The sequence below is a fragment of the Ranitomeya imitator genome, chromosome 5 (assembly GCF_032444005.1).
Source record: "Ranitomeya imitator isolate aRanImi1 chromosome 5, aRanImi1.pri, whole genome shotgun sequence".
Taxonomy (NCBI): domain Eukaryota; kingdom Metazoa; phylum Chordata; class Amphibia; order Anura; family Dendrobatidae; genus Ranitomeya; species Ranitomeya imitator.
Genome location: NC_091286.1, coordinates 191,547,145 through 191,571,723, shown reverse-complemented (window position 1 = coordinate 191,571,723; position 24,579 = coordinate 191,547,145). Strand labels below are relative to the sequence as shown.

Here is a 24,579-nt window from a genome sequence, read left to right as displayed (position 1 = left end):
GTATGTCCCCTTCCCGTTTGAGTACGCATTGCTTTTTTCATCTGTTGCGCTAATGTTATCGGGCTTTTTCGGGCTCTCTTGGACCATCTGCAGGGCATGTGCGCTACATTTTTTTGGACTTGCGCTCTAGACATCGGTAACATCTACCTACCTCTCCCCTCTGTACCAGTCTGTCACTGTAAACCTGTTTACTGTAAACGATATCTATAACCCTGTATGTAGCCCCTTTCTCATGTACAGCACCATGGAATTAATGGTGCTATATAAATAAATAATAATAATAATACTGCGCATGCGCAATCGGGGATGTCGGGCGCATGCGCAGACTTTTTCAACTCACTTTATTCACTAGCGATGACAGACGGACAATAACAAGATGGTGGCAACCATGTGCGCTCCTGTGTCTCTGAGCCGGCCAGCTCTCTTACTTTCCAGGTGACTCACTTTAACTAATCTTGTTTATTGTATATATATCTAATGTTCATGGGACACTGAATATTACTTTCCCTGAGGAAACCACTTTCCCTGAGGAAGCCACAATCACTGTGGCGATACGCTTTGGGTTTCTTTCCCACATTATTCTCCTGATCAGCATTTATGGCTCTATTCAGGTTCCGAGGACGTTTTGTTATGATCCGGTGACCTTGGAGCAGCATGAGAACTTTCACTGGAGAAGGTGGTCACTATACTGACCGCAATCCTGAACTTAACACCGCAACTAGAAGTAGCCGTGGAGTGTACCTAACAATCCTAGACACCTTGTCACAGCCGGAGGACTAAATACCCCTAAGGCTATGTGCACACGTTCAGGATTTCTTGCAGAAAATTCCTGAGAATTCCAGACATTTTCTGCATGCGTTTTTGCCGCGGTTTTAACGCGTTTTTGCCGCGTTTTTTTTCTGGACACTTCCCAATGCATTTTGGAGTGGGAAATCCGCAAAAAAAACGGAAAATTAATGAACATGCTGCGTTTTTTGCCGCGATGCGTTTTTTTCGCGGAAAAAACGCATCATGTGCACAAAACATGCGGAATTCATTCTAAATGATGGGATGCTTATTGTATGCGTTTTTTTTTTTGCGGTTTTATAGCGTTTTTATCAGGAAAAACTGCGAAAAAAACGTGAAAAAACCGCAACGTGTGCACACAGCCTAAAGATGGAAATAGGAATACTATCTTGCCTCAGAGCAGATCCCCAAAGGATAGACAGCCCCCCACAAATATTGGCGGTGAGTCGGAGAGGAAAAAACATACACAGGCAGAAAAACAGGATTTAGCACAGGAGGCCACTCTAGCTAAATAGGACAGGATAGGACAGAGTTCTGTGCGGTCAGTATTAAAAACCCTTCAAAAATATCCACAGCAGAATATACAAAAACTTCCTACATCTAACTAAAGATGTAGGAGCGTATATCTGCAACTCCAGCGAATCCTACAATCAGAGCAGGAATACAAACAAAAACAAGCACACAGCAGTGTGCCACAGACACAAAAAAACAAACACTTATCTTTGCTGAATTTGGCAGCAAGCAGGAGAAGCCAGAAAGTGAACCAACACTTCACAAGGAACATTAATAACTGGCAAGGGCTAATGAATCCTGCACACCTAAGTATCCCAGTCAGAATTGTAATCAGCAGATACACCTGGCCAGGACTGCGACTCAGAGACAACTGCATTCCCACCTACAACCACTGGAGGGAACCCAAGAGCAGAATTCACAACACGTTTGCAGCTTTTGGCCCAGGTCACCTCTTGTTCCTCTGACTTCAGAGAAAATTGGGTAATCTTTCAATTTCCATGGCTTTACTTTGTGCCTCAATAAGCTATTAGGCTTATAATTTGGCATATGCATCTACATGGGCATTTATCCATACGTTAGGTTCTCTCGATCTTATGGTAGCTAACTGGTCCATTTCTATGGTACTGTGAATGAATATGATTCAGGATGCATTCATCTATTTATTTTCTGTAGTTTAACTATTATGTGGTGATTATTGCAACTATTTGTTGTTTTTTTGAGCCATACTAAAATCATATACGTATCTTTTCATGCATTGAGGATTATTGTGTGGGCAGCCTTGGCCTCTATGCTAAGGCATGGCTAGGCAAAACATTCTTTGCAGATTTTAAATGTTTTTATCTGTTACTGTTTCTTGTTCAGTGTTGTGTTTTTTCAAATAAAGTACATATTATTTATATGATATACTTGGGTGTTCCCATTCTTGTGGGTGTCGTCTTTTTTCTTTTGTTGTTCCAGTGCTTATTACATGCTCATGGAGAACCCCTGTTGTACTGTTTAGTGGTGGCCTCCAAGCCCTTACAATTCTCTGCATATTTGTATGTTTTATATTTTATTTATCCCTGTACGTCCTCCCTTGTTAGTTTTACTTTATTTATACATTAATACTCCCCGATTCTCTGGGTGGGGGCGGGGCAGATATAGGGCTGATTCAGGAGTTCAGCAAGGTATGTAGCCTCGGCATCTTCACCATCAGAAGTATTCCCGGCAGCAGGGATAGCTAGGATGTCCCTAGCATTAGGGACAGGGAGGGATCCTCTGGTATTCCAACAACAAATATGTGACACTACTGTTTGGGCACACAGCAGGGCTAATAAGGGAAAGATCAGCATTTGATTTTTGGAACACAATTTTTGTTTGAACAGCCACATTGCATTTGGGGAGCTCCAGAGGTTGCCAAAATGGCAGCGACCCCGACAAGTGGCAATATTTTTTTTTGAAACCTCACATCTCAAGGAATTTACCTAGTGCTGTAGTGAACATTTTCAACAAACAGGTGATTTTCAGAATTTTATAACATTGGGTCATGAAAATAAAATATTGTTTTTCCATAAAAATGTTTCTTCAACCTATAACTTCTAATTTTCACAAGGGTAAGAGTAGACAATAAACCCCACAATTTGTTATTCTATTTCTCCCGAGTACGCTGATATCTATATATGCTAATTCTATGTATCAACCAAACAGCAAAGTATATACTGTCCTAGGGCATAAACAAATGTGAAATAAAGAGAAGAAAATATGCTGGACAAAAAATACATGTATAACAAAATCGTTATTGAAAACCATTTTAGACAACTGTGGAATTTAAAAGGAGACCCAAACTGAGATACAGTGGCTTGCGAAAGTACGGTATTCACTCCCCTTGGCATTTTTCTTATTTTGCTACCTCACAACCTGGAATTTCACTACTTTTTTAGGTTTGAATCAATTCAAGTTAGGGAAATTGGAAACTAGGGTGTACCTATAATGTAAAAATGCTAAGAAGGAGAGGATAAGTAAATGTTAGGGTGCTACACCTTGTAGGAGAAACAAAGTGCATGCAAAGGGGAGGATAAGACCAATTCAAAAATTGGTGTGCACACCTGATGAGATATAGAAAGTATATATACACAACTTCTCTTCCTGTTGGGAGTTTCGGGTGTTATTTTCTATTTGCACTTCCCTGTTGATTCTTGGAGCTGCAGCAGTCGGCTAGCGTCCTGTTTGGAGTTTGAAGGACAACGGTGTTTGAGTCAACTCAACTTAACGTCACCATTGGTTTTACCATGTCTTGTACTTGAAAACGGGAAAAAAATTCCAAGTGTGGTGAAATTGCAAAAAAAGTGCAATCCCACACTTGTTTTTTGTTTGGATTTTTGCTAGGTTCACTAAATGCTAAAACTGACCTGCCATTATGTTTCTCCAGGTCATTACGAGTTCATAGACACCAAACATGTCTAGGTTATTTTTTATCTAAGTGGTGAAAAAAAATTCCAAACTTTGCTAAAAAAAAAAAATTGCACAATTTTCCAATACCCATAGCGATTCCATTTTTCGGGATCTCGGGTCAGGTGAGGGCTTATTTTTTGCGTGCCAAGCTGACGTTTTTAATGATACCGCTTTTGTGCAGATACGTTCTTTTCATCGCTGGTTATTGCATTTTACTGCAATGTCGCAGCGAACCAAAAAAAGTAATTCTGGCGTTTTGAATTTTTTTCTGGCTACGTAGTTTAGCGATCAGGTTAATCCTTATCCTTATTAATCCTTAGCCGTATAATGCTGCGGGGTGCCAGGAATTAGCTCTGCTTGGTGCTGTGTTTCTTCATATAGGCTGAGCTTTTGCAGAGCCTGTCACGGTTCACACCGTGCTGCCAACAATATGCCACGGATCCCAACCATATGTCAGGAATCCCGGGGAGGATGTCTTTATCGTCCCCACTATTCACACCAATTTGTCACGAACCGGGGTGGTTTGGTTGCCCCTGGTTCCTTCTGAAGGGGATTTATCTATATCCCACTTCCCAGTTCCGGTTTGGAACTTGCAGCTCTCTGGCGCCCCCTTCACCCTCAGGTGAGATTAGGTACTGCACCTAGGGTAATTAGTCACCAGAAAGGCTGCCTGCTATGTACTGGCTATTGGGCACGCTGCAGCGAGGGAGATATAACTACTCCCACACAGGCGGGAACAATAATTATCAACGCCACCGTCACTACAAAGATTCCCAAACGCACAGAACAAAGTTTGCTGCCACCATCTCCAATTTCCAAAGGATTAACGGTTCCGGAGCCAACCCAAATCAGTAGCATAATTCACTTCAGAGGAAGCAACAGTTCGTTTATAGATCAGGGAAAGACAGACTAGTAAATCATATATTTTGCTCCATAAAAAGGTAGTCAGTGTTTACAAAGTATAAAAGATATTATAAAGAAGACAATTCTTATTGGCGTTAAACTAGAAGAAGAGGGGACGGGAAGAAAAACATTAGACTCAAACAAAGACGACCCAGGAAAACATACTCAGAAGGGAGGTAAGAACATTTCTAAAACAATCCACAGTGAGGAGATTGGAACAAAACAAAATCCTCTAAACTGCATGCTCGCAAACGCCAGAAGCCTGACAAACAAGATGGAAGAACTAGAAGCAGAAATATCTACAGGTAACTTTGACATAGTGGGAATAACCGAGACAAGGTTAGATGAAAGCTATGACTGGGCAGTTAACTTACAGGGTTACAGTCTGTTTAGAAAGGATCGTAAAAATCGGAGAGGAGGAGGGGTTTGTCTCTATGTAAAGTCTTGTCTAAAGTCCACTTTAAGGGAGGATATTAGCGAAGGGAATGAGGATGTCGAGTCCATATGGGTTGAAATTCATGGAGGGAAAAATGGTAACAAAATTCTCATTGGGGTCTGTTACAAACCCCCAAATATAACAGAAAGCATGGAAAGTCTACTTCTAAAGCAGATAGATGAAGCTGCAACCCATAATGAGGTCCTGGTTATGGGGGACTTTAACTACCCGGATATTAACTGGGAAACAGAAACCTGTGAAACCCATAAAGGCAACAGGTTTCTGCTAATAACCAAGAAAAATTATCTTTCACAATTGGTGCAGAATCCAACCAGAGGAGCAGCACTTTTAGACCTAATACTATCTAATAGACCTGACAGAATAACAAATCTGCAGGTGGTTGGGCATTTAGGAAATAGCGACCACAATATTGTGCAGTTTCACCTGTCTTTCACTAGGGGGACTTGTCAGGGAGTCACAAAAACATTGAACTTTAGGAAGGCAAAGTTTGACCAGCTTAGAGATGCCCTTAATCTGGTAGACTGGGACAATATCCTCAGAAATGAGAATACAGATAATAAATGGGAAATGTTTAAGAACATCCTAAATAGGCAGTGTAAGCGGTTTATACCTTGTGGGAATAAAAGGACTAGAAATAGGAAAAACCCAATGTGGCTAAACAAAGAAGTAAGACAGGCAATTAACAGTAAAAAGAAAGCATTTGCACTACTAAAGCAGGATGGCACCATTGAAGCTCTAAAAAACTATAGGGAGAAAAATACTTTATCTAAAAAACTAATTAAAGCTGCCAAAAAGGAAACAGAGAAGCACATTGCTAAGGAGAGTAAAACTAATCCCAAACTGTTCTTCAACTATATCAATAGTAAAAGAATAAAAACTGAAAATGTAGGCCCCTTAAAAAATAGTGAGGAAAGAATGGTTGTAGATGACGAGGAAAAAGCTAACATATTAAACACCTTCTTCTCCACGGTATTCACGGTGGAAAATGAAATGCTAGGTGAAATCCCAAGAAACAATGAAAACCCTATATTAAGGGTCACCAATCTAACCCAAGAAGAGGTGCAAAACCGGCTAAATAAGATTAAAATAGATAAATCTCCGGGTCCGGATGGCATACACCCATGAGTACTAAGAGAACTAAGTAATGTAATAGATAAACCATTATTTCTTATTTTTAGTGACTCTATAGCGACAGGGTCTGTTCCGCAGGACTGGCGCATAGCAAATGTGGTGCCAATATTCAAAAAGGGCTCTAAAAGTGAACCTGGAAATTATAGGCCAGTAAGTCTAACCTCTATTGTTGGTAAAATATTTGAAGGGTTTCTGAGGGATGTTATTCTGGATTATCTCAATGAGAATAACTGTTTAACTCCATATCAGCATGGGTTTATGAGAAATCGCTCCTGTCAAACCAATCTAATCAGTTTTTATGAAGCGGTAAGCTATAGGCTGGACCACGGTGAGTCATTGGACGTGGTATATCTCGATTTTTCCAAAGCGTTTGATACCGTGCCGCACAAGAGGTTGGTACACAAAATGAGAATGCTTGGTCTGGGGGAAAATGTGTGTAAATGGGTTAGTAACTGGCTTAGTGATAGAAAGCAGAGGGTGGTTATAAATGGTATAGTCTCTAACTGGGTCGCTGTGACCAGTGGGGTACCGCAGGGGTCAGTATTGGGACCTGTTCTCTTCAACATATTCATTAATGATCTGGTAGAAGGTTTACACAGTAAAATATCGATATTTGCAGATGATACAAAACTATGTAAAGCAGTTAATACAAGAGAAGATAGTATTCTGCTACAGATGGATCTGGATAAGTTGGAAACTTGGGCTGAAAGGTGGCAGATGAGGTTTAACAATGATAAATGTAAGGTTATACACATGGGAAGAGGGAATCAATATCACCATTACACACTGAACGGGAAACCACTGGGTAAATCTGACAGGGAGAAGGACTTGGGGATCCTAGTTAATGATAAACTTACCTGGAGCAGCCAGTGCCAGGCAGCAGCTGCCAAGGCAAACAGGATCATGGGGTGCATTAAAAGAGGTCTGGATACACATGATGAGAGCATTATACTGCCTCTGTACAAATCCCTAGTTAGACCGCACATGGAGTACTGTGTCCAGTTTTGGGCACCGGTGCTCAGGAAGGATATAATGGAACTAGAGAGAGTACAAAGGAGGGCAACAAAATTAATAAAGGGGATGGGAGAACTACAATACCCAGATAGATTAGCGAAATTAGGATTATTTAGTCTAGAAAAAAGACGACTGAGGGGCGATCTAATAACCATGTATAAGTATATAAGGGGACAATACAAATATCTCGCTGAGGATCTGTTTATACCAAGGAAGGTGACGGGCACAAGGGGGCATTCTTTGCGTCTGGAGGAGAGAAGGTTTTTCCACCAACATAGAAGAGGATTCTTTACTGTTAGGGCAGTGAGAATCTGGAATTGCTTGCCTGAGGAGGTGGTGATGGCGAACTCAGTCGAGGGGTTCAAGAGAGGCCTGGATGTCTTCCTGGAGCAGAACAATATTGTATCATACAATTATTAGGTTCTGTAGAAGGACGTAGATCTGGGTATTTATTTATTATGATGGAATATAGGCTGAACTGGATGGACAAATGTCTTTTTTCGGCCTTACTAACTATGTTACTATGTTACTAATTCATATGTACATTGCAATTACAAATAAAAAAAAATTAAAATTGAATAGAACACTTACAGATCATTATGTCATGGTATCATTTTGGCTGGCTGTGGCTTAGGAGGATAAAAACATCTAGATACATAGCACATATGTAGAGAGTAGCTAGACCCCGGACACAAGACGCTGCTGAAATGCTGTCTCACTAAGATATTCTTAGCCCCAAACTCAGGCACTCCCCCTGTGGTGACATCACTTAGAAGCTGAAACCTCCTCTTACAGCTATGGGAACTGTTTTTATGCATAACTTGCTGTGTGAACCTCGCATAAGTACAACACCATGCTCATGATGTTCCCCATGTCAGGGGCATTGTTTTAAGTGTAAATACGAAGCAATTACCTGAACCGCTTACTGAGAAATCCGCACTTTGCGTTTAGCTGCTCGCGCTTTCAGTGGGTGATAGATCTACCGTTGGACATCCGGAATATATAATTCTTATCCGTCTAGCCCAAATCGGTGCTGCTATATATAACTTTAATAGAACAAAGAAACTCAGGGCTTCCAAACCAGTTTTGGCTGGTATTAGATGGGAGGAGGGAATGAGTAGTTTGCGCTAGGCCATAAAACTGCTCACACATTGGTATCAAATTGCGCAGATTATCCGCCATAGGACTTTGTTTGTTATATAAGTGAATGCAGAGGGGGAGAAAGGGAGGTCAAAGCTGCAGTGTGTGTATGTGCCATGTACCTTCTAGAACTAATCTTACACTATTACATTTTTACATTATCGTGACAACTCCCAACCCTCTGTTGCAGAGGTTATAACAATCAACCTGTGGCCACAGGCCACATGTAAAACCCGGCCAGGGGAGGAGAAGGACCGCCCCGCTACCTTCCTGTAGTCCGGTTAAAAAATAAAAGCCCATGGCAGGTTTTCCTAAATCTGCCCTGGACAAATAGCTTGCCCCAGACTACACTTACTTTTATTCTGCATTGTATGTATGTATTTGTGTGTATATATATATATATATATATATATATACATATATATATATATACTTAATTAGTTTGAATTGGGTGTGTATATACCATACTCATACTTAGTTCCCCAATAACCGGCCTAGTAGTGGAAGCAGCTGCTTCCTCGTCCATCACTCATCAGTCGATTGCATAATTGCCCTGATGACTGGAGGCATCGGAGTTGTGTGTACAGTGGGTACAGAAAGTATTCAGACCCCTTTTAAATTTTTCACTCTTTGTTTCATTGCAGCCATTTGGTAAATTCAAAAAAGTTAATTTTTTCTCATTAACGTACACTCTGCACCCCATCTTTGACTGAAAAAAAAACAGAAAAGTAATTTTTGAACATTTGAAAAAAAAAGAAAAACTGAAATATCACATGGTCATAAGTACCCAGACCCTTTGCTCAGTATTGAGTAGAAGCACCCTTTTGAGCTACAACAGCACGGGACTTCTTGGAAATGATGCAACAAGTTTTTCACACCTGGATTTAGGGATCCTCTGACTTTCTTCCTTGCAGATTCTCTCCAGTTCCGTCAGATTGGGTTGTGAATGTTGGTGGACAGCCATTTTCAGGTCTCTCCTGAGATGCTCAATTGGGTTTAGGTCAGGGCTCTGGCTGGGCCAGTCCAGAATGGTCACAGAATTGTTCTGAAGCCACTCCTTTGTTATTTTAGCTGTGTGCTTAGGTCATTGTCTTGTTGGAAGGTGAACCTTCGGCCAAGTCTGAGGTCCAGAGCACTCTGGAAGAGGTTTTCATCCAGGATATCTCTGTACTGGGCCACATTCATGTTTCCTTCAATGACAACCAGTCGTCCTGTCCCTGCAGCTGAAAAACACCCTCAAAGCATGATGCTGCCACCACCATGTTTCACTTTTGGGGTTGTATTGGGCAGGTGATGAGCAGTGCCTGGTTTTCTCCACACATACCACTTTATAATTATTACCAAAAAAGTCTATCTTCATCTCATCAGACCAGAGAATATTATTTCTCATAGTCTGGGAGTCCTTCATGTGTTTTTTAGCAAACTCTATGTGGGCTTTCATATGTCTTGCACTGAGGAGAGACTTCCATTGGGAAACTCTGCCATAAAGGTCCCACTGGTGAAGGGCTGCAGTGATAGTTGACTTTGTGGAGTTTTTTCCCATCTCCTTACTGCATCTCTGGAGCTCAGCCACAATGATCTTGGCGTTCTTCTTTACCTCTCACCAAGGCTCTTCTCCCACAATTGCTCAGTTTTGCTGGATGGCCAGGTCTAGGAAGACTTCTGGTGGTCCCAAACTTCTTCCATTTAAGGATTATGGCAGCTACTGTGCTCTTAGGAACCTTGAGTACTGCAGAAATTCTGTGGTAACCTTGGCCAGATCTGTGCCTTGCCACAATTCTGTCTCTGAGCTCCTTGGCCAGTTACTTTGACCTCATGATTCTTATTTGGTCTGACATACACTGTGAACTGGCAGTTCTTATATTGACAGGTGTGTGCCAAATCAAGTCCTCTTAGTTTAACTAAACACAGATGGCCACCAATGCAGAAGCAGAACCATCTCAAGGAGGAACACAAGGAAATGGACAGCATGTGACTTAATATGAGTGTCTGAGCAAAGGGTCTGAATACTTATGACCACGTGATATTTAAATTTTTCTTTTTTATTAAATTTGCAAAAACTTCCTCATTTCTGTTTTTTTTCAGTCAAGATGGGGTGCAGAGTGTACATTAATTTGAAAAAAAAAAACCTTTTTGAATTTTATTAAATGTTTGCAATGAAACAAAGTGTGAAAAGTTTAAAGGGGTCTGAATACTTTCCATACCCATGATACCTGACAAACTGGTGGCAGCGGTGGGATCTGTGTGACTCCCACTGATGTTATCCTTTGCATTCACCATGGAAAGGATTTTGTGATCATTCACCACTGTTGTCTTCTATGGACATACAGGTCTTTGCTCACCAGTGCACATTTTCTTTGTTTTGCAGAATGTACCAAACTATTGATTTGGCCACTCCTAACATTTCTGCGATCTCTGATGGATTTTTTTTTTCAACCTAATGATGTCTGTTTATCTTCCATTGAGAGCTCGTTTGACCACATTTTGTGGGTCCACAGCAACAGCTGCCACAGTGCCATATGGAATCACAATGCCACACATGGAATCAGCGCCGGACTTTTTACCTGCTTAATTGATAATGAATTAATGACGGCAGCCCATTAAAAAGCTTTTGAGATAACTGTCAAATTATTTTTTGGTCCCTTTAAAAAGAGGCCGTTACATATTAAAGAGCTGTAATTCCTAAACCCTTTCTTCACTTAGGATGAATACCCTCAAATGAAAGCCGAGAGCCTTTAAGCCCACATTGATTATATAACTGTATCATGAATATGTTTTGGTAAACAGCTAAAATGCCAAAACTTGTGTTACTGTCAAAATATTTCTGGACTAACTGTATGTGCTGTAGGAGAGAATATTTTTCTACCCCCTGATTGAAGGGTGCCAGAATCTAACCAAACACAATCATGTGGAGATCCGCAGACTTTTATCAAAGGCCACCACTTGACAACCCTATCAGAGTACTTAGTGGACCGTAAGCTATCATAGCTTCTAGTCTATAAATCAGACTTATCCCCCCAACTAACCTAGTGGAGGCAATCGCGTATCAAAAAGGCTGTGCGGCACTCCACTCTTTAAGAGTGCACGAATAGGATACTACTGCAAAATAGTCTAAAAAATAGATTTGGCACTTCCAAATTCAGATGCAAAAAACTTAGAGAATGTTTTATTAACACAGGTACATCCACGGTATGAAAACGTTGACATTTCGGCCAAAACCAGGCCTTCATCAGAAATTATCTTCAGCTCTTGGAGACAACACAAACAGGTCAGGTGCAACTGAGCAGTGGAGTCTTTGTACGATAAGTCAAGGCGCTTTATCTCCTGCACTGGACTGCATTGACCCCAGTGCCTTGATTTATCATACAAAGACTCCACTGCTCAGATGTACCTGACCTGTTTTTGTCGTTTCCAAGAGCTGAAGATAATTTCTGATGAAGGCCTGGTTTTGGCCCAAACGTCAACGTTTTCATACAGTGGATGTACCTGTGTTAATAAAATAGGGTCATTCCACATCAAGTGGACCAGTTTTAAAAATCGTCCCTACTCGACCTCCGATTTTGCTGAAAATTTATAAGGACGTAAATGTATGTTTGAAAAGAGGTTCTGTTAATTTTTAGGGCCAGATCTCAAATACATTGAGCACTGTTGACCTTTCACTGGAGGTTCCACCAAGCCTGCGGCTTCAGCTAAGAGGATTTTGCAATCTTTGGCACATAGCCATTAGAGTTCTATACTGGCTATGATGCTGAAATTTGGCATACTAGCTCAACTTTTGCTGCTAAACACAATAAAATTATTACCGGCTATGACAAAACAATATTTCGGCCGCAATTTTGTGTCAAAGTAGCTTGAAAAACGCTTCGCATAAAATTTATGCCAAACTTTGCCCATATATAACTCAAGACCAAAAACCAATAGTAACTGGTGCTTTGCCGTGTACACCAAACATCTACATGACTTTGCATTGCTGCAATATCACGGTCAAAGCATATGTATTTGTGGAAATATTCACACCCACATATGATGAAAAACGTAAAGAAAACGAATTATACCTATTTTTAGGTCAAATTTCTCAAAAAGGGTACCCCTAAAATATATTCATTCTGATATCATTAGAAAGAGCACATTTTTCTCTACAAGGATCATTGTTGTTGTTTTTTTAATGTCTCTCAGTTTAAGAAATGAAAAATGCCACTGAACATGGTGTTATTTATTAATACGCAATGAATGGTAATTGCACTATTCAAACCATGGTCCATGGTGGTTATACCACAACCAATTCCCTAAGAATTGGTATTATAATCCTATTAAGTATTGTAATAATGCTGTGTTTCAAGAATTGGCAGCCCCATCGCCTAGGAGCCATGGCCAATAGCCGTGCAAGGCGAGCCTCGGGCGGTCTCTTTATCGCAGGTTCCGAAGCCTGAGGGTGGGTGTCCTTGCCTAGGATCCCAAGCCTAATATTGGGTGTATTTTGTTGGTTCCGAAGCCATAATGTTCAGTCTAAGTGGTCTGGAATTGTTGCTGAATTTGCAACATAATCGGTTCAGAGAAGATGTATTGTCGGCCCATTGCTGTTGCAGCTGGTGCTGGAATTATTGCAATGATTGACTGCTCGGGAATCCAGCATGTATCATTTCTCACAGGCCAGTGAAAGAAGCTAGCTGGTCCATGAGGATGCATAAAACTTATTAATGCATCATGCTCGTCGACTGAAATTTCAGAAATATTTCCAATCCACCAGTTCCTATCGTAAATGCAAGCAATGTATTGCCCTGGCTGGAGGTTTGCAATTGGCACAAAAGGTATTTCTGATCTGACAGATCTATCTACATGGGCAATGAAAGATGATGGGTCATTGGACGCCCTTGAAATGCGAATCTTTTTGTCATCAATTGGCACAAACTGGTGATTTTCTCTTGTTCCAGCAATTGTATGTCCATCTTTGAACCTTTCCTCTTGAACTACCTGTATTTCGTCAATTTTTTCTTTTGGAACAAAAAAAAACTTGATTCCATGCAGTTGCTCATTGCAAAAGTTGAATAAATCCACCGGGGTCAGTATTTGGTTTTCAGTTGGGCGTTGAAGACTGGCACTGCTGCCAACCTCTTTGCTGTCCCTCAAATCCCATCACAGGGCGACTTTCCATAACTGGTACCAAAAAAATTCCATTCAGCGCTGATATTGAAATCAACATTGTGGTGCCACAAGTTGAGAAAAATTTTAAAATTTTTGTACTGGGCTGCAGATCCATCGCTGAAGTAGTGGATATGACGAATCCCATAGATGAGAGTCTTGAGATACTCCACAATTAGGCCGGTGTCACACTACCGTGTTTTACGGATGTAAGAGAGGTGCTGAAAATACGGATTGCATACGGTACAATGATTCTCTATGCCCCAGCTCCTATCATCCGTATTTTACTGATCCGTATTATACGGTCTACGGCCGTCGAAAATCGCAGCATGCTGCGTTTGTCACCGTATTGCGCAAAAAATACGCTAATGAAAGTCTATGTGGGCCAGAAAAATACGGATTACACACGGACCAGCAGTGTGACTTGCGAGAAATACGCAGCGGTGTTAGAGAGAAAAAAACACCTTCAACTGCAGTTAGTGAGTGCATTTGCATTTCTTGTTATTTTGGATTTTGAATGGACTTTCTTCGCGCAAATAACACCTCCTTTCTTTCTCAGACTGCCATATATCTCCCACGTACCAATATTGATTTTCTCTGTGTGGTGAGCTGTGCTGCTCCTCTTTCCTTTTGTTGTTCTATATTGAGGTATATATATATATATCATTGAGACACATATATGTATATATATTAATATTTAATACAGCGCTAGATAGCTTTAAAGCCGGTAATTCAATTGCCGGCTTTTGCTATCTCCTTCCTAAACCCGACATGATATGAGACCTGGTTTACGTACAGTAAACCATCTCATATCCCCATTTTTTTTTTGCATATTCCACACTACTAATGTTAGTAGTGTGTATGTGCAAAATTTGGGCTGTCTAGCTATTAAAATAAAGGGTTAAATGGGGGAAAAAATTGGCGTGGGCTCCCACGCAATTTTCTCCACCAGAGTAGTAAAGCCAGTGACTGAGGGCAGATATTAATAGCCTGGAGAGGGTCCACGGTTATTGCCCCCCCCCCCTGGCTAAAAAAGGCACATCTGGAAGATGCGCCTATTCTGGCACATGGCTACTCTCTTCCCATTCCCATGTAGCAGTGGGATATGGGGTAATGAAGGGTTAATGTCGCCTTGCTATTGTAAGGTGACATTAAGCCAGATTAATAATGGAGAGGCGTCAATTATGACACCTATCCATTATTAATCCAATACTAACAGTAGTGTGGAATATGCAAAAAAAAAAATGGGGATATGAGATGGTTTACTGTATGTAAACCATGTCTCATATCATGTCGGGTTTGGGAAGGAGATAGCAAAAGCCGGCAATTGAATTACCGGCTTTAAAGCTATCTCGCGCTGGATGAAATATTAATATATATTATATATATATATATATATATATATATATATATATATGCGTCTCACTGATTACGGTCCGTATTTTTATACGCTGAGTGTGACGCCGGCCTTACTGTTAAGAAAGTGTGGACTGAACTGTGTCATGTCGTGAGCAATCACTGATTATGCACAAGCTGATGTTCTGCGCAGCTTCACCATTTAACTCCTTGAAGTAAATTACAAATGGGTGTACTGTAGCTTGACTATTTTCCCAGTGGAAACCTTGAATGGCATCTTGAACAATAAATGAGTAATTTTCAGCAAAGTCCATAAGGATCACAAGCTCTCCAGGTCTCAGATTTTCCTTCAACGATTTCAGATAGCAACTTTGATGCTTGGCGATGTAGTGATGGCTACAAAGTTTAGAAATTTTCAAAACCAATTCTTCAATGAAATCTTCTATAGACAGTTGTTTGGTATCAAGCATGTCTCGATCAGTGTGAATCCATTGTTTGAACTCAATAATATCTTCAGGGTCACTGTTGACAAACACATTGACTAGAAATTCTTTTAAAACTTTAGGACCCGGGCACTTATCACAATGGCCAAGCATACAGTCCTTGGATTCAATTCCACAGACCATTTTACATATGAGCTCTTTGTAGTCATCATTGATTGGGCATGCTGCAAGCATTAGTTTGACATTTTGGTGAATGGTACACACACAAACGGAATATGTTCCAGCAGATCCAACGGTTACGCACCACTTTGGCCGAAGCTCACAAAACTTGGAAAATTCAATTTCAGGGCCATTCCGATCCCGATAGGCAACAAACATTTCCCTCATATTGCTCAGTAATAGTCGCTTTTGCATCTGCTTTTTTTCTCCTGCTATTCACACTGATACATAGTCTTTTTTACCAGGGCACATTCGACTGAATTCATCATCCTCAAAAAATGCCTGCACCTTTTTCTTCACTTCCTCAGAAACTTTCTTGCCACACTTGAATCTAGGTAAGGCTAAGATCCCATGTTCACATTTAAGCTTTCGAGCTTGTTTGACCATTCGTTCAGAGACACTGAATTCGTCTGATATAGCCTTAATGGACCAACTTTTAGGTGCCAATGTCAAGATTTGGACCTTTTCTGCCCGACTGGACACCTGCAGCTTTTGCTTCAAATCTGCCAAAAGGTGATTGTAATCCAGACACATTTTGCACTGTGCTGTTTTTGTTTGCTCCATGTCTTTCGGCTCAAGCCCTCCAATTGAAGCAATCTTGCTAGAAAATTCATTTTGTACCTGGCTTATCTTTCTCCTTGCATATCCAAGTGAATCCAGCTGGCTTACCCGTGGATATTTCAGAGGAGAGATGCCAATGGATGTTAAGCTTGAATTTAGACTTTCAGGAGAACATTCCATTCCATCTGGATCTGATTCAGAGGAAACTGGATCAGCTGATTTTTTCCTGTTAGCAAATTCTTTTCGACATGATGCACACATCTTCTGGCCAGGCTTCACATCATTCTTTGTAAATTCGTTCAACTGGTCAGCTGCTAACAAATTGATAGCTCGCAAATTCTTTTTGGTGTTATGACTTTTCTTCCCAAAAGGATTGCAACACGATTTTTGCAAATGCTCATATTTGGTCAAGAATGAAGCTTCATAGTGTAAACAGATTTGTGAATGTTCGTCAAAATTTAGTCCCACTCGTCGACGCAGCAATTTCTTTTCATCCAATCCAAAGCTTGTAAACAATTTCAACTCATCCTTGCTATAGGTGAATGTCATAAGGCGGCACTTCGAATTGTTCGCAAGGCCAATAGAGCATCAATTTCATTCTCCATCGTTTAAAAAATAAATAATATATGCATTAAAATGTAACAATAGTCAATAACTTTTCATAAATAAAAAGGATTATAGGTTTTTGATTATAATAGACATTGCGAGCAACAATACAACTCTGTAACATGTGATAAGAATATGAAAATCAAACACCAAATCGATGCATTACGCGCATAAATAACACCATGTTCAGTGGCATTTTTCATTTCTTAAACTGAGAGACTCCAAAAAAAAAACAATGATCCTTGTAGAGAAAAATATGCTCTTTCTAATGATATCAGAATTAATATATTTTAGGGGTACCCTTTTTGAGAAATTTGACCTAAAAATAGGTAAAATTCGTTTTGTCTTTTAAGTTTTTCATCATATGTGGGTGTGAATATTTCCACAAATACATATGCTTTAACCGTGATATTGCAGCAATGCAAAGTCATGTAGATGTTTGGTGTACACGGCAAAGCACCAGTTACTATTGGTTTTTGGTCTTGAGTTATATATGGGCAAAGTTTGTCATAAATTTTATGCCAACTCGTTTATTAAGCTACTTTGACACAAAATTGCAGCCGAAATATTGTTTTGTCATAGCTGGTAATAATTTTATTGTGTTTAGCAGCAAAAGTTGAGCTAGTATGCCAAATTTCAGCATTTCCAGTATAGAACTCTAATGGCTATGGGCCAAAGTTTGCAAAATCCTCTTAGCTGAAGCCGCAGGCTTGGTGGAACCTCCAGTGAAAGGTCAACAGTGCCCAATGTATTTGAGATCTGGCCCTAAAAATTTACAGAACCTCTTTTCAAACACATATGTATGTCCTTATAAATTTTCAGCAAAATCGGAGAAGGTCGAGTGGGGACCACTGGTCCACTTGACATGAAATGACCCAATATTCTCTAAGTTTTTTGTTTCTGAATTTGTAGTGCCAAATCTATTTTTTAGACTAGTGGGGGCAATGTCAGACTTCTATGCCTGGGAAAATAATCCATTTAGCAGCAGTAATAAAGTGACAAGCCTTGTTAATTGGACCCAGTAAAAAAAAAAAAAGAGCTATTTCTGGAGTCCGATGTAAATCAGATCCATAAATATGAGAAAAAGAGCAAATTAACGTTGGTCCATAATTAGAGTATTTTCCAACAGTTTTACGAAATGTGTCCCATAGTGCTTCTACTGTATATATGCTACTTCTGCCACAACGGTCAGAGTTGAGAGGAAAGGCAGAATGTAACTAGGAGGGAGTTTTATACCAACTTATTAAAATCTTTTAATTACTCTACTCTATTTTATAAAACATGGACAACCTCCCAGGAGTAGTCCATAGGTGGCAGAAACAGTATAAATTGGGGATGGGGCTTTACAGTAGTCAGAGGCTTCTGTAAGAACTCTCCAGTTGTCACTTTGGTCATAAATTGTCAGAGCCCCTCTGGGAGTCAGAGTGTTATTTAAGAAATCTGCTAAAGATTTTACACTTTAATCTTGATTACAGGTCCTCTTTTAAAGGCATTTATCTTTTTTATTGAATAATATTTACATATGATTTACATTATATTTTATTCTTTCAGCGTTGAATTAAGTAATGTGAGGTGTTTACACAGAGTTGGGCAGTATGTCGTGGATGTCCGTTCATTTGAGCATTTGGTACTTCCTCTTATGGACCGTCTTGTAAGTTATTTTAAGTATGGTATCTTGGATTCTATTGCAATTTGTGTAATGTTATTTTTTAATCTAAGAACTGTAAAATTTAGAGGGAACCTGTCATCTCCCTCCCCCCCAGGCGTTTTTAACTAAAAGAGCCACCTTGTGCAGCAGTAATGCTGCATTCTGACAAGGTGGCTCTTTTAGTTCTGGGTGCTGTAACTGCCAAAATAATCAGTTTTGTAATTTGTCCTAAATACCTTTTCTTCAGTCAAGGAGACAGGCCTTTCCCTCCTGCTGCAGACGCCACACAGCCGTCACTCAAATCTTCTTGGCACTAGGCGCCGCGTCCTCACTGCTGTTCTGAAATGAGCCGGCGTCTGCGCTCTTTTCTCCTGCCTTGGGCAGGCGCAGTGAGCGCTGCCCGTCTGTCCTGATATGCAGTCCAGCTGACTGCGCCTGTGCGGACGCCCTGCCTGTGAATCCCAGCCCCGTAGTATGAATAAGTAAGAAGACACTGCGGGGCTGGGATTCACAGGCAGGGCGTCCGCACAGGCGCAGTCAGCTGGACTGCATATCTCCCATGCGCCCAAACAGGGGTTTACCCCCATATATGAGGTATCGGCATACTCAGGACAAATTGTACAACAACTTTTGGGGTCCATTTTCTTCTGTTACCCTTGGTAAAATAAATCAAATTGGAGCTGAAGTAAATTTTGTGTGAAAAAGTTAAATGTTCATTTTTATTTAAACATTCCAAAAATGCATGTGAAACACCTGAAGGGTTAATAAACTTCTTGAATGTGGTTTTGAGCACCTTGAGGGGTGCAGTTTTTAGAATGGTGTCGCACTTGGTTATTTTCTATCATATAGACCCCTCAAAATGACTTCAAATGAGATGTGGTCCCTAAAAAAAAAATGGTGTAGTAAAAATGAGAAATTGCTGGTCAACTTTTAACCTTTATAACTCCCTAACAAAAAAAAAGTTTGGTTCCAAAATTGTGCTGATGTAAAGTAGACATGTGGGAAATGTTACTTATTACCGTATATACTTGAGTATAAGCCGACCCGAGTATAAGCCGACCCCCCTAATTTTGCCACAAAAAACTGGGAAAACTTATTGACTCGAGTATAAGCCTAGGGTAGGAAATGCAGCAGCTACCGGTGAATTTCAAAAATAAAAATAGATGCTCCATACCGTTCATTATTGCCCCATAAGATGCTCCATATAAAGCTGTGCCACATATAATGCTGCATACCGTTCATTATTGCCCCATAGATGCTCTGTATAAAGCTGTGCCACATATAATGCTCCATATTGTTCATTATTGCCCCATAGATGCTCCATATAAAGCTGTGCCATATATAATGCTCCATACTGTTCATTATTGCCCCATAGATGTGCCATATAAAGCTGTGCCATATAGTGCTCTGCACCGTTCATTATTGCCCCTTAGATGTGCCATAGAAAGCTCTGCCATATAGTGCTCTGCACCGTTCATTATGGTCCCATAGATGTGCCATAGAAAGTTCTGCCATATAGTGCTCTGCACCGTTCATTATTGCCCCATAGATGTGCCATATAAAACTGTGCCATATAGTGCTCTGCACCGTTCATTATTGCCCCATAGATGTGCAATAGAAAGCTGTGCCATATAGTGCTCTGCACCGTTCATTATTGCCCCATAGATGTGCCATAGAAAGCTCTGCCATATAGTGGTCTGCACCGTTCATTATTGCCCCATAGATGTGCCACAGAAAGCTCTGCCATATAGTGCTCTGCACCGTTCATTATGGTCCCATAGATGTGCCATAGAAAGCTCTGCCATATAGTGCTTTGCACCGTTCATTATTGCCCCATAGATGTGCCATAGAAAGCTCTGCCATATAGTGCTCTGCACCGTTCATTATTGCCCCATAGATGTGCCATATAAAACTGTGCCATATAGTGCTCTGCACCATTCATTATTGCCCCATAGATGTGCAATAGACAGCTGTGCTACCGGTATATATAATGCTGCGGCTGCTGCAATAAAAAAAAAATGCCATACTCGCCTCTCTTGCTTGCAGCTCCTCAGCATCCCGTCCCGGCGTCTCTCCGCACTGACTGTTCAGGCAGAGGGCGACACGCACACTATATGCGTCATCGTGCCCTGTGACCTGCACAGTCAGAGCAGAGAGACGCCGGGTAGATAGAGCGGCGCCCGGCGTGTGGAACGGGGATAGGTAAATATGACATACTTACCTGCACCCGGCGTCCCGCTCCTTCTCCCGGACAGCTGGTCTTCGGTGCCGCAGCCTCTTTCCCCTATCAGCGGTCACCGTTAGCGCTCATTAGAGAAATGAATATGGCGCTCCACCCCTATGGAAGTGGAGTCCATATTCATTTCTCTAATGAGCGGTCCCACGTGACCGCTGAACAGGGGAAGAGCTGCAGCACTGAAGACCGTGGGACTGCAGGGACAGCGCCAGGAGCCCCGGAAGCAGGTAAGTATGCCTCAGACATCTCTCCCCCTCACCCGCCGACCCCACCGCCGACCGTGACTCGAATATAAGCTGAGAGGGGCACTTTCAGCCCAAAAATTTGGGCTGAAAATCTCGGCTTATACTCGAGTATATACGGTAAGTATTTTGTGTGACATATCTCTGTGATTTAAGGGCATAAAAATTCAAAGTTGGAAAATTATCGAAGAAATTTTACCACTATCATGAAGTACAATATGTCATGAGAAAACAATGTCAGAATCATCAGAATCCATTGAAGCGTTCCAGAGTTATAACCTCATAAAGGGACAGTGGTCAGAATTGTAAAAATTGGCCCGGTCATTAACATGCAAACCAACCTTCGGGGCTTAACCCCTTCCCGACCTGTGACACAGCGTATGCGTCATGAAAGTCGGTGCCAATCCGACCTGTGACGCATATGCTGTGTCACAGAAAGATCGCGTCCCTACAGGCCAGGTGAAAGGGTTAACTCCAATTTCACCTGGCCTGCAGGGACAGGGGGAGTGGTAGTTTAGCCCAGGGGGGGTGGCTTCACCCCCCCGTGGCTACGATCGCTCTGATTGGCTGTTGAAAGTGAAACTGCCAATCAGAGCGATTTGTAATATTTCACCTAAAAAACTGGTGAAATATTACAATCCAGCCATGGCCGATGCTGCAATATCATCGGCCATGGCTGGAAACACTGATGTGCCCCCACCCCACCCCACCGATCGCCTCCCCCGCCCCCCGATCTGTGGTCCGCTCCCCTCCGTCCTGTGCTCCGCTCCCCCGTCCTCCTGTCCGCTCCCCCCGTGCTCCAATCACACCCCCGTGCTCCAATCAAACCCCCCAGCACTCCGATCACCCCCCCGCACAGCGATCCCACCCCCGTGCTCCGATTCCCCCCCCCCGTGCTCCGATCCACCCCCCTGCACAGCGATCCCCCACCCCGTGCTCCAATCCACCCCCCCGTATTCCGATCCACCCCCCATGCTCCGATCCACCCCCCCCCCGTGCTCCGACGCTCCCCCCGTGCCCTGATCTCCCCCCCCCCCCTTATACTTACCTCCCGGGATCCGTCCGTCTTTTTTCCTGGGCGCCGCCATCTTCCAAAATGGCGGGCGCATGTGCAGTGCGCCCGCCGAATCTGCCGGCCGGCAGATTCGTTCCAAAGTGAGTTTTGATCACTGAGATAGGTTATATCTCAGTGATCAAAATAAAAAAAAATAGTAAATGACCCGCCCCCCCCCCCTTTGTCACCCCCATAGGTAGGGACAATAAAAAAATAAAGAATTTTTTTTTTTTTTTACACTAAGGTTAGAATAGGGTTAGGGGTAGGGTTAGGGGTAGGGTTAGGGTTAGAGGTAGGGCTAGGGTTAGGGGTAGGGTTAAGGGTAGGGTTACGGTATGTGCACACGTATTCTGTTCCTCTGCGGATTTTATAAATCCGCAGTGCTAAACCGCTGTGGATTTATCGCGGATTTACCGCGGTTTTTCTGCGCATTTCACTGCGGTTTTACAACTGCGATTTTCTATTGGAGCAGTTGTAAAACCGCTGCGGAATCCGCAGAAAGAAGTGACATGCTGTGGAATGTAAACCGCTGCGTTTCCGTGCAGTTTTTCCGCAGCATGTGTACAGCGATTTTTGTTTCCCATAGGTTTACATTGAACTGTAAACTCATGGGAAACTGCTGCGGATCTGCAGCGTTTTCCGCAGCGTGTGCACATACCTTTAGAATTAGGCTATGTGCACACGGTGCGGATTTTGCTGCGGATCTGCAGCGGATTGGCCGCTGCGGATTCGCAGCAGTGTTCCATCAGGTTTGCAGTTCCATGTAAACATATGGAAAACCAAATCCGCTGTGCCCATGGTGCGGAAAATACCACGCGGAAATGCTGCGTTGTATTTTCCGCAGCATGTCAATTCTTTGTGCGGATTCCGCAGCGTTTTACACCTGTTCCTCAATAGGAATCCACAGGTGAAATCCGCACAAAAAACACTGGAAATCCACGGTAAATCCGCAGGTAAAACGCAGTTATGGCTACAGTTGGGATTAGGGTTAGGGGTGTGTTGGGGTTAGTGTTGGAGTTAGAATTGAGGGGTTTCCACTGTTTAGGCACATCAGGGGTCTCCAAACGCAACATGGCGCCACCATTGATTCCAGCCAATGTTGTATTCATAAAGTCAAATGGGGTCATTTGTGGGGGGTTTCTACTGTTTAGGCACACCAGGGGCTCTGCAAACGCAACGTGACGCCCGCAGACCATTCCATCAAAGTCTGCATTTCAAAAGTCACTACTTCCCTTCCGAGCCCCGACGTGTGCCCAAACAGTGGTTTACCCCCACATATGGGGTACCAGCATACTCAGGACAAACTGCGCAACAATTACTGGGGTCCAATTTCTCCTGTTACCCTTGTGAAAATAAAAAAATGCTTGCTAAAACATAATTTTTGAGGAAAGAAAAATTATTTTTTATTTTCACGGCTCTGCGTTGTAAACGTCTGTGAAACACTTGGGAGTTCAAAGTGCTCACCACATATCTAGATAAGTTCCTTGCGGGGTCTAGTTTCTAAAATGGGGTCACTTGTGGGGGGTTTCTACTGTTTAGGCACACCAGGGGCTCTGCAAACACACATGGGGTATCAGCGTACTCAGGGCAAACTGGACAACAACTTTTGTGGTCCAATTTCTCTTGTAACCCTTGGGAAAATAAAAAATTCTGGGCTAAAAAATTATTTTTGAGGAAAGAAAACGTATTTATTATTTTCACGGCTCTGTGTTATAAACTTCTGTAAAGCACTTGGGGGTTGAAAGTGCTCACCACATATCTAGATAAGTTCCTTTGGGGGTCTAGTTTCCAAAATGGGGTCATTTGTGGGGGGGTTTCTACTGTTTAGGCACACCAGGGGCTCTGCAAACGCAACGTGACGCCCGCAGACCATTCCATCAAAGTCTGCATTTCAAAAGTCACTACTTCCCTTCTGAGCCCCGACGTGTGCCCAAACAGTGGTTTACCCCCACACATGGGGTATCAGCGTACTCAGGACAAACTGGACAACAACTTTTGTGGTCCAATTTCTCCTGTAACCCTTGGGAAAATAAAAAAATCTGGGCTAAATAATTATTTTTGAGGAAAGAAAACGTATTTATTATTTTCACTGCTCTGTGTTATGAACTTCTGTGAAGCACTTGGGGGTTCAAAGTGCTCACCTCACATCTAGATAAGTTCCTTTCGGGGTCTAGTTTCCAAAATGGGGTCACTTGTGGGGGGTTTCTACTGTTTAGCCACATCAGGGGCTCTGCAAACGCAACGTGACGCCCGCAGAGCATTCCATCAAAGTCTGCATTTCAAAAGTCACTACTTCCCTTAGGAGCCCCGACGTGTGCCCAAACAGTGGTTTACCCCCACACATAGGGTATCAGCGTACTCAGGACAAACTGGACAACAACTTTTGTGGTCCAATTTCTCCTGTAACCCTTGGGAAAATAAAAAATTCTGGGCTAAAAAATTATTTTTGAGGAAAGAAAACGTATTTATTATTTTCACGGCTCTGTGTTATAAACTTCTGTAAAGCACTTGGGGGTTGAAAGTGCTCACCACATATCTAGATAAGTTCCTTTGGGGGTCTAGTTTCCAAAATGGGGTCATTTGTGGGGGGTTTCTACTGTTTAGGCACACCAGGGGCTCTGCAAACGCAACGTGACGCCCGCAGACCATTCCATCAAAGTCTGCATTTCAAAAGTCACTACTTCCCTTCTGAGCCCCGACG

At 42.0% G+C, this 24,579-nt stretch overlaps 1 protein-coding gene across 1 annotated transcript in view; it reads left to right on the top strand.

The window, feature by feature from the left end:
- The window catches only part of NTPCR (nucleoside-triphosphatase, cancer-related), an 80,455-nt gene that overhangs the window by 33,397 nt on the left and 22,479 nt on the right, over window positions 1–24,579 (top strand). The window contains exon 3 of the mRNA XM_069769447.1: window positions 18,250–18,349. Within this exon, the coding sequence (XP_069625548.1) occupies window positions 18,250–18,349 (100 nt within the window). The remainder of the gene's footprint in view (window positions 1–18,249; window positions 18,350–24,579) is intronic.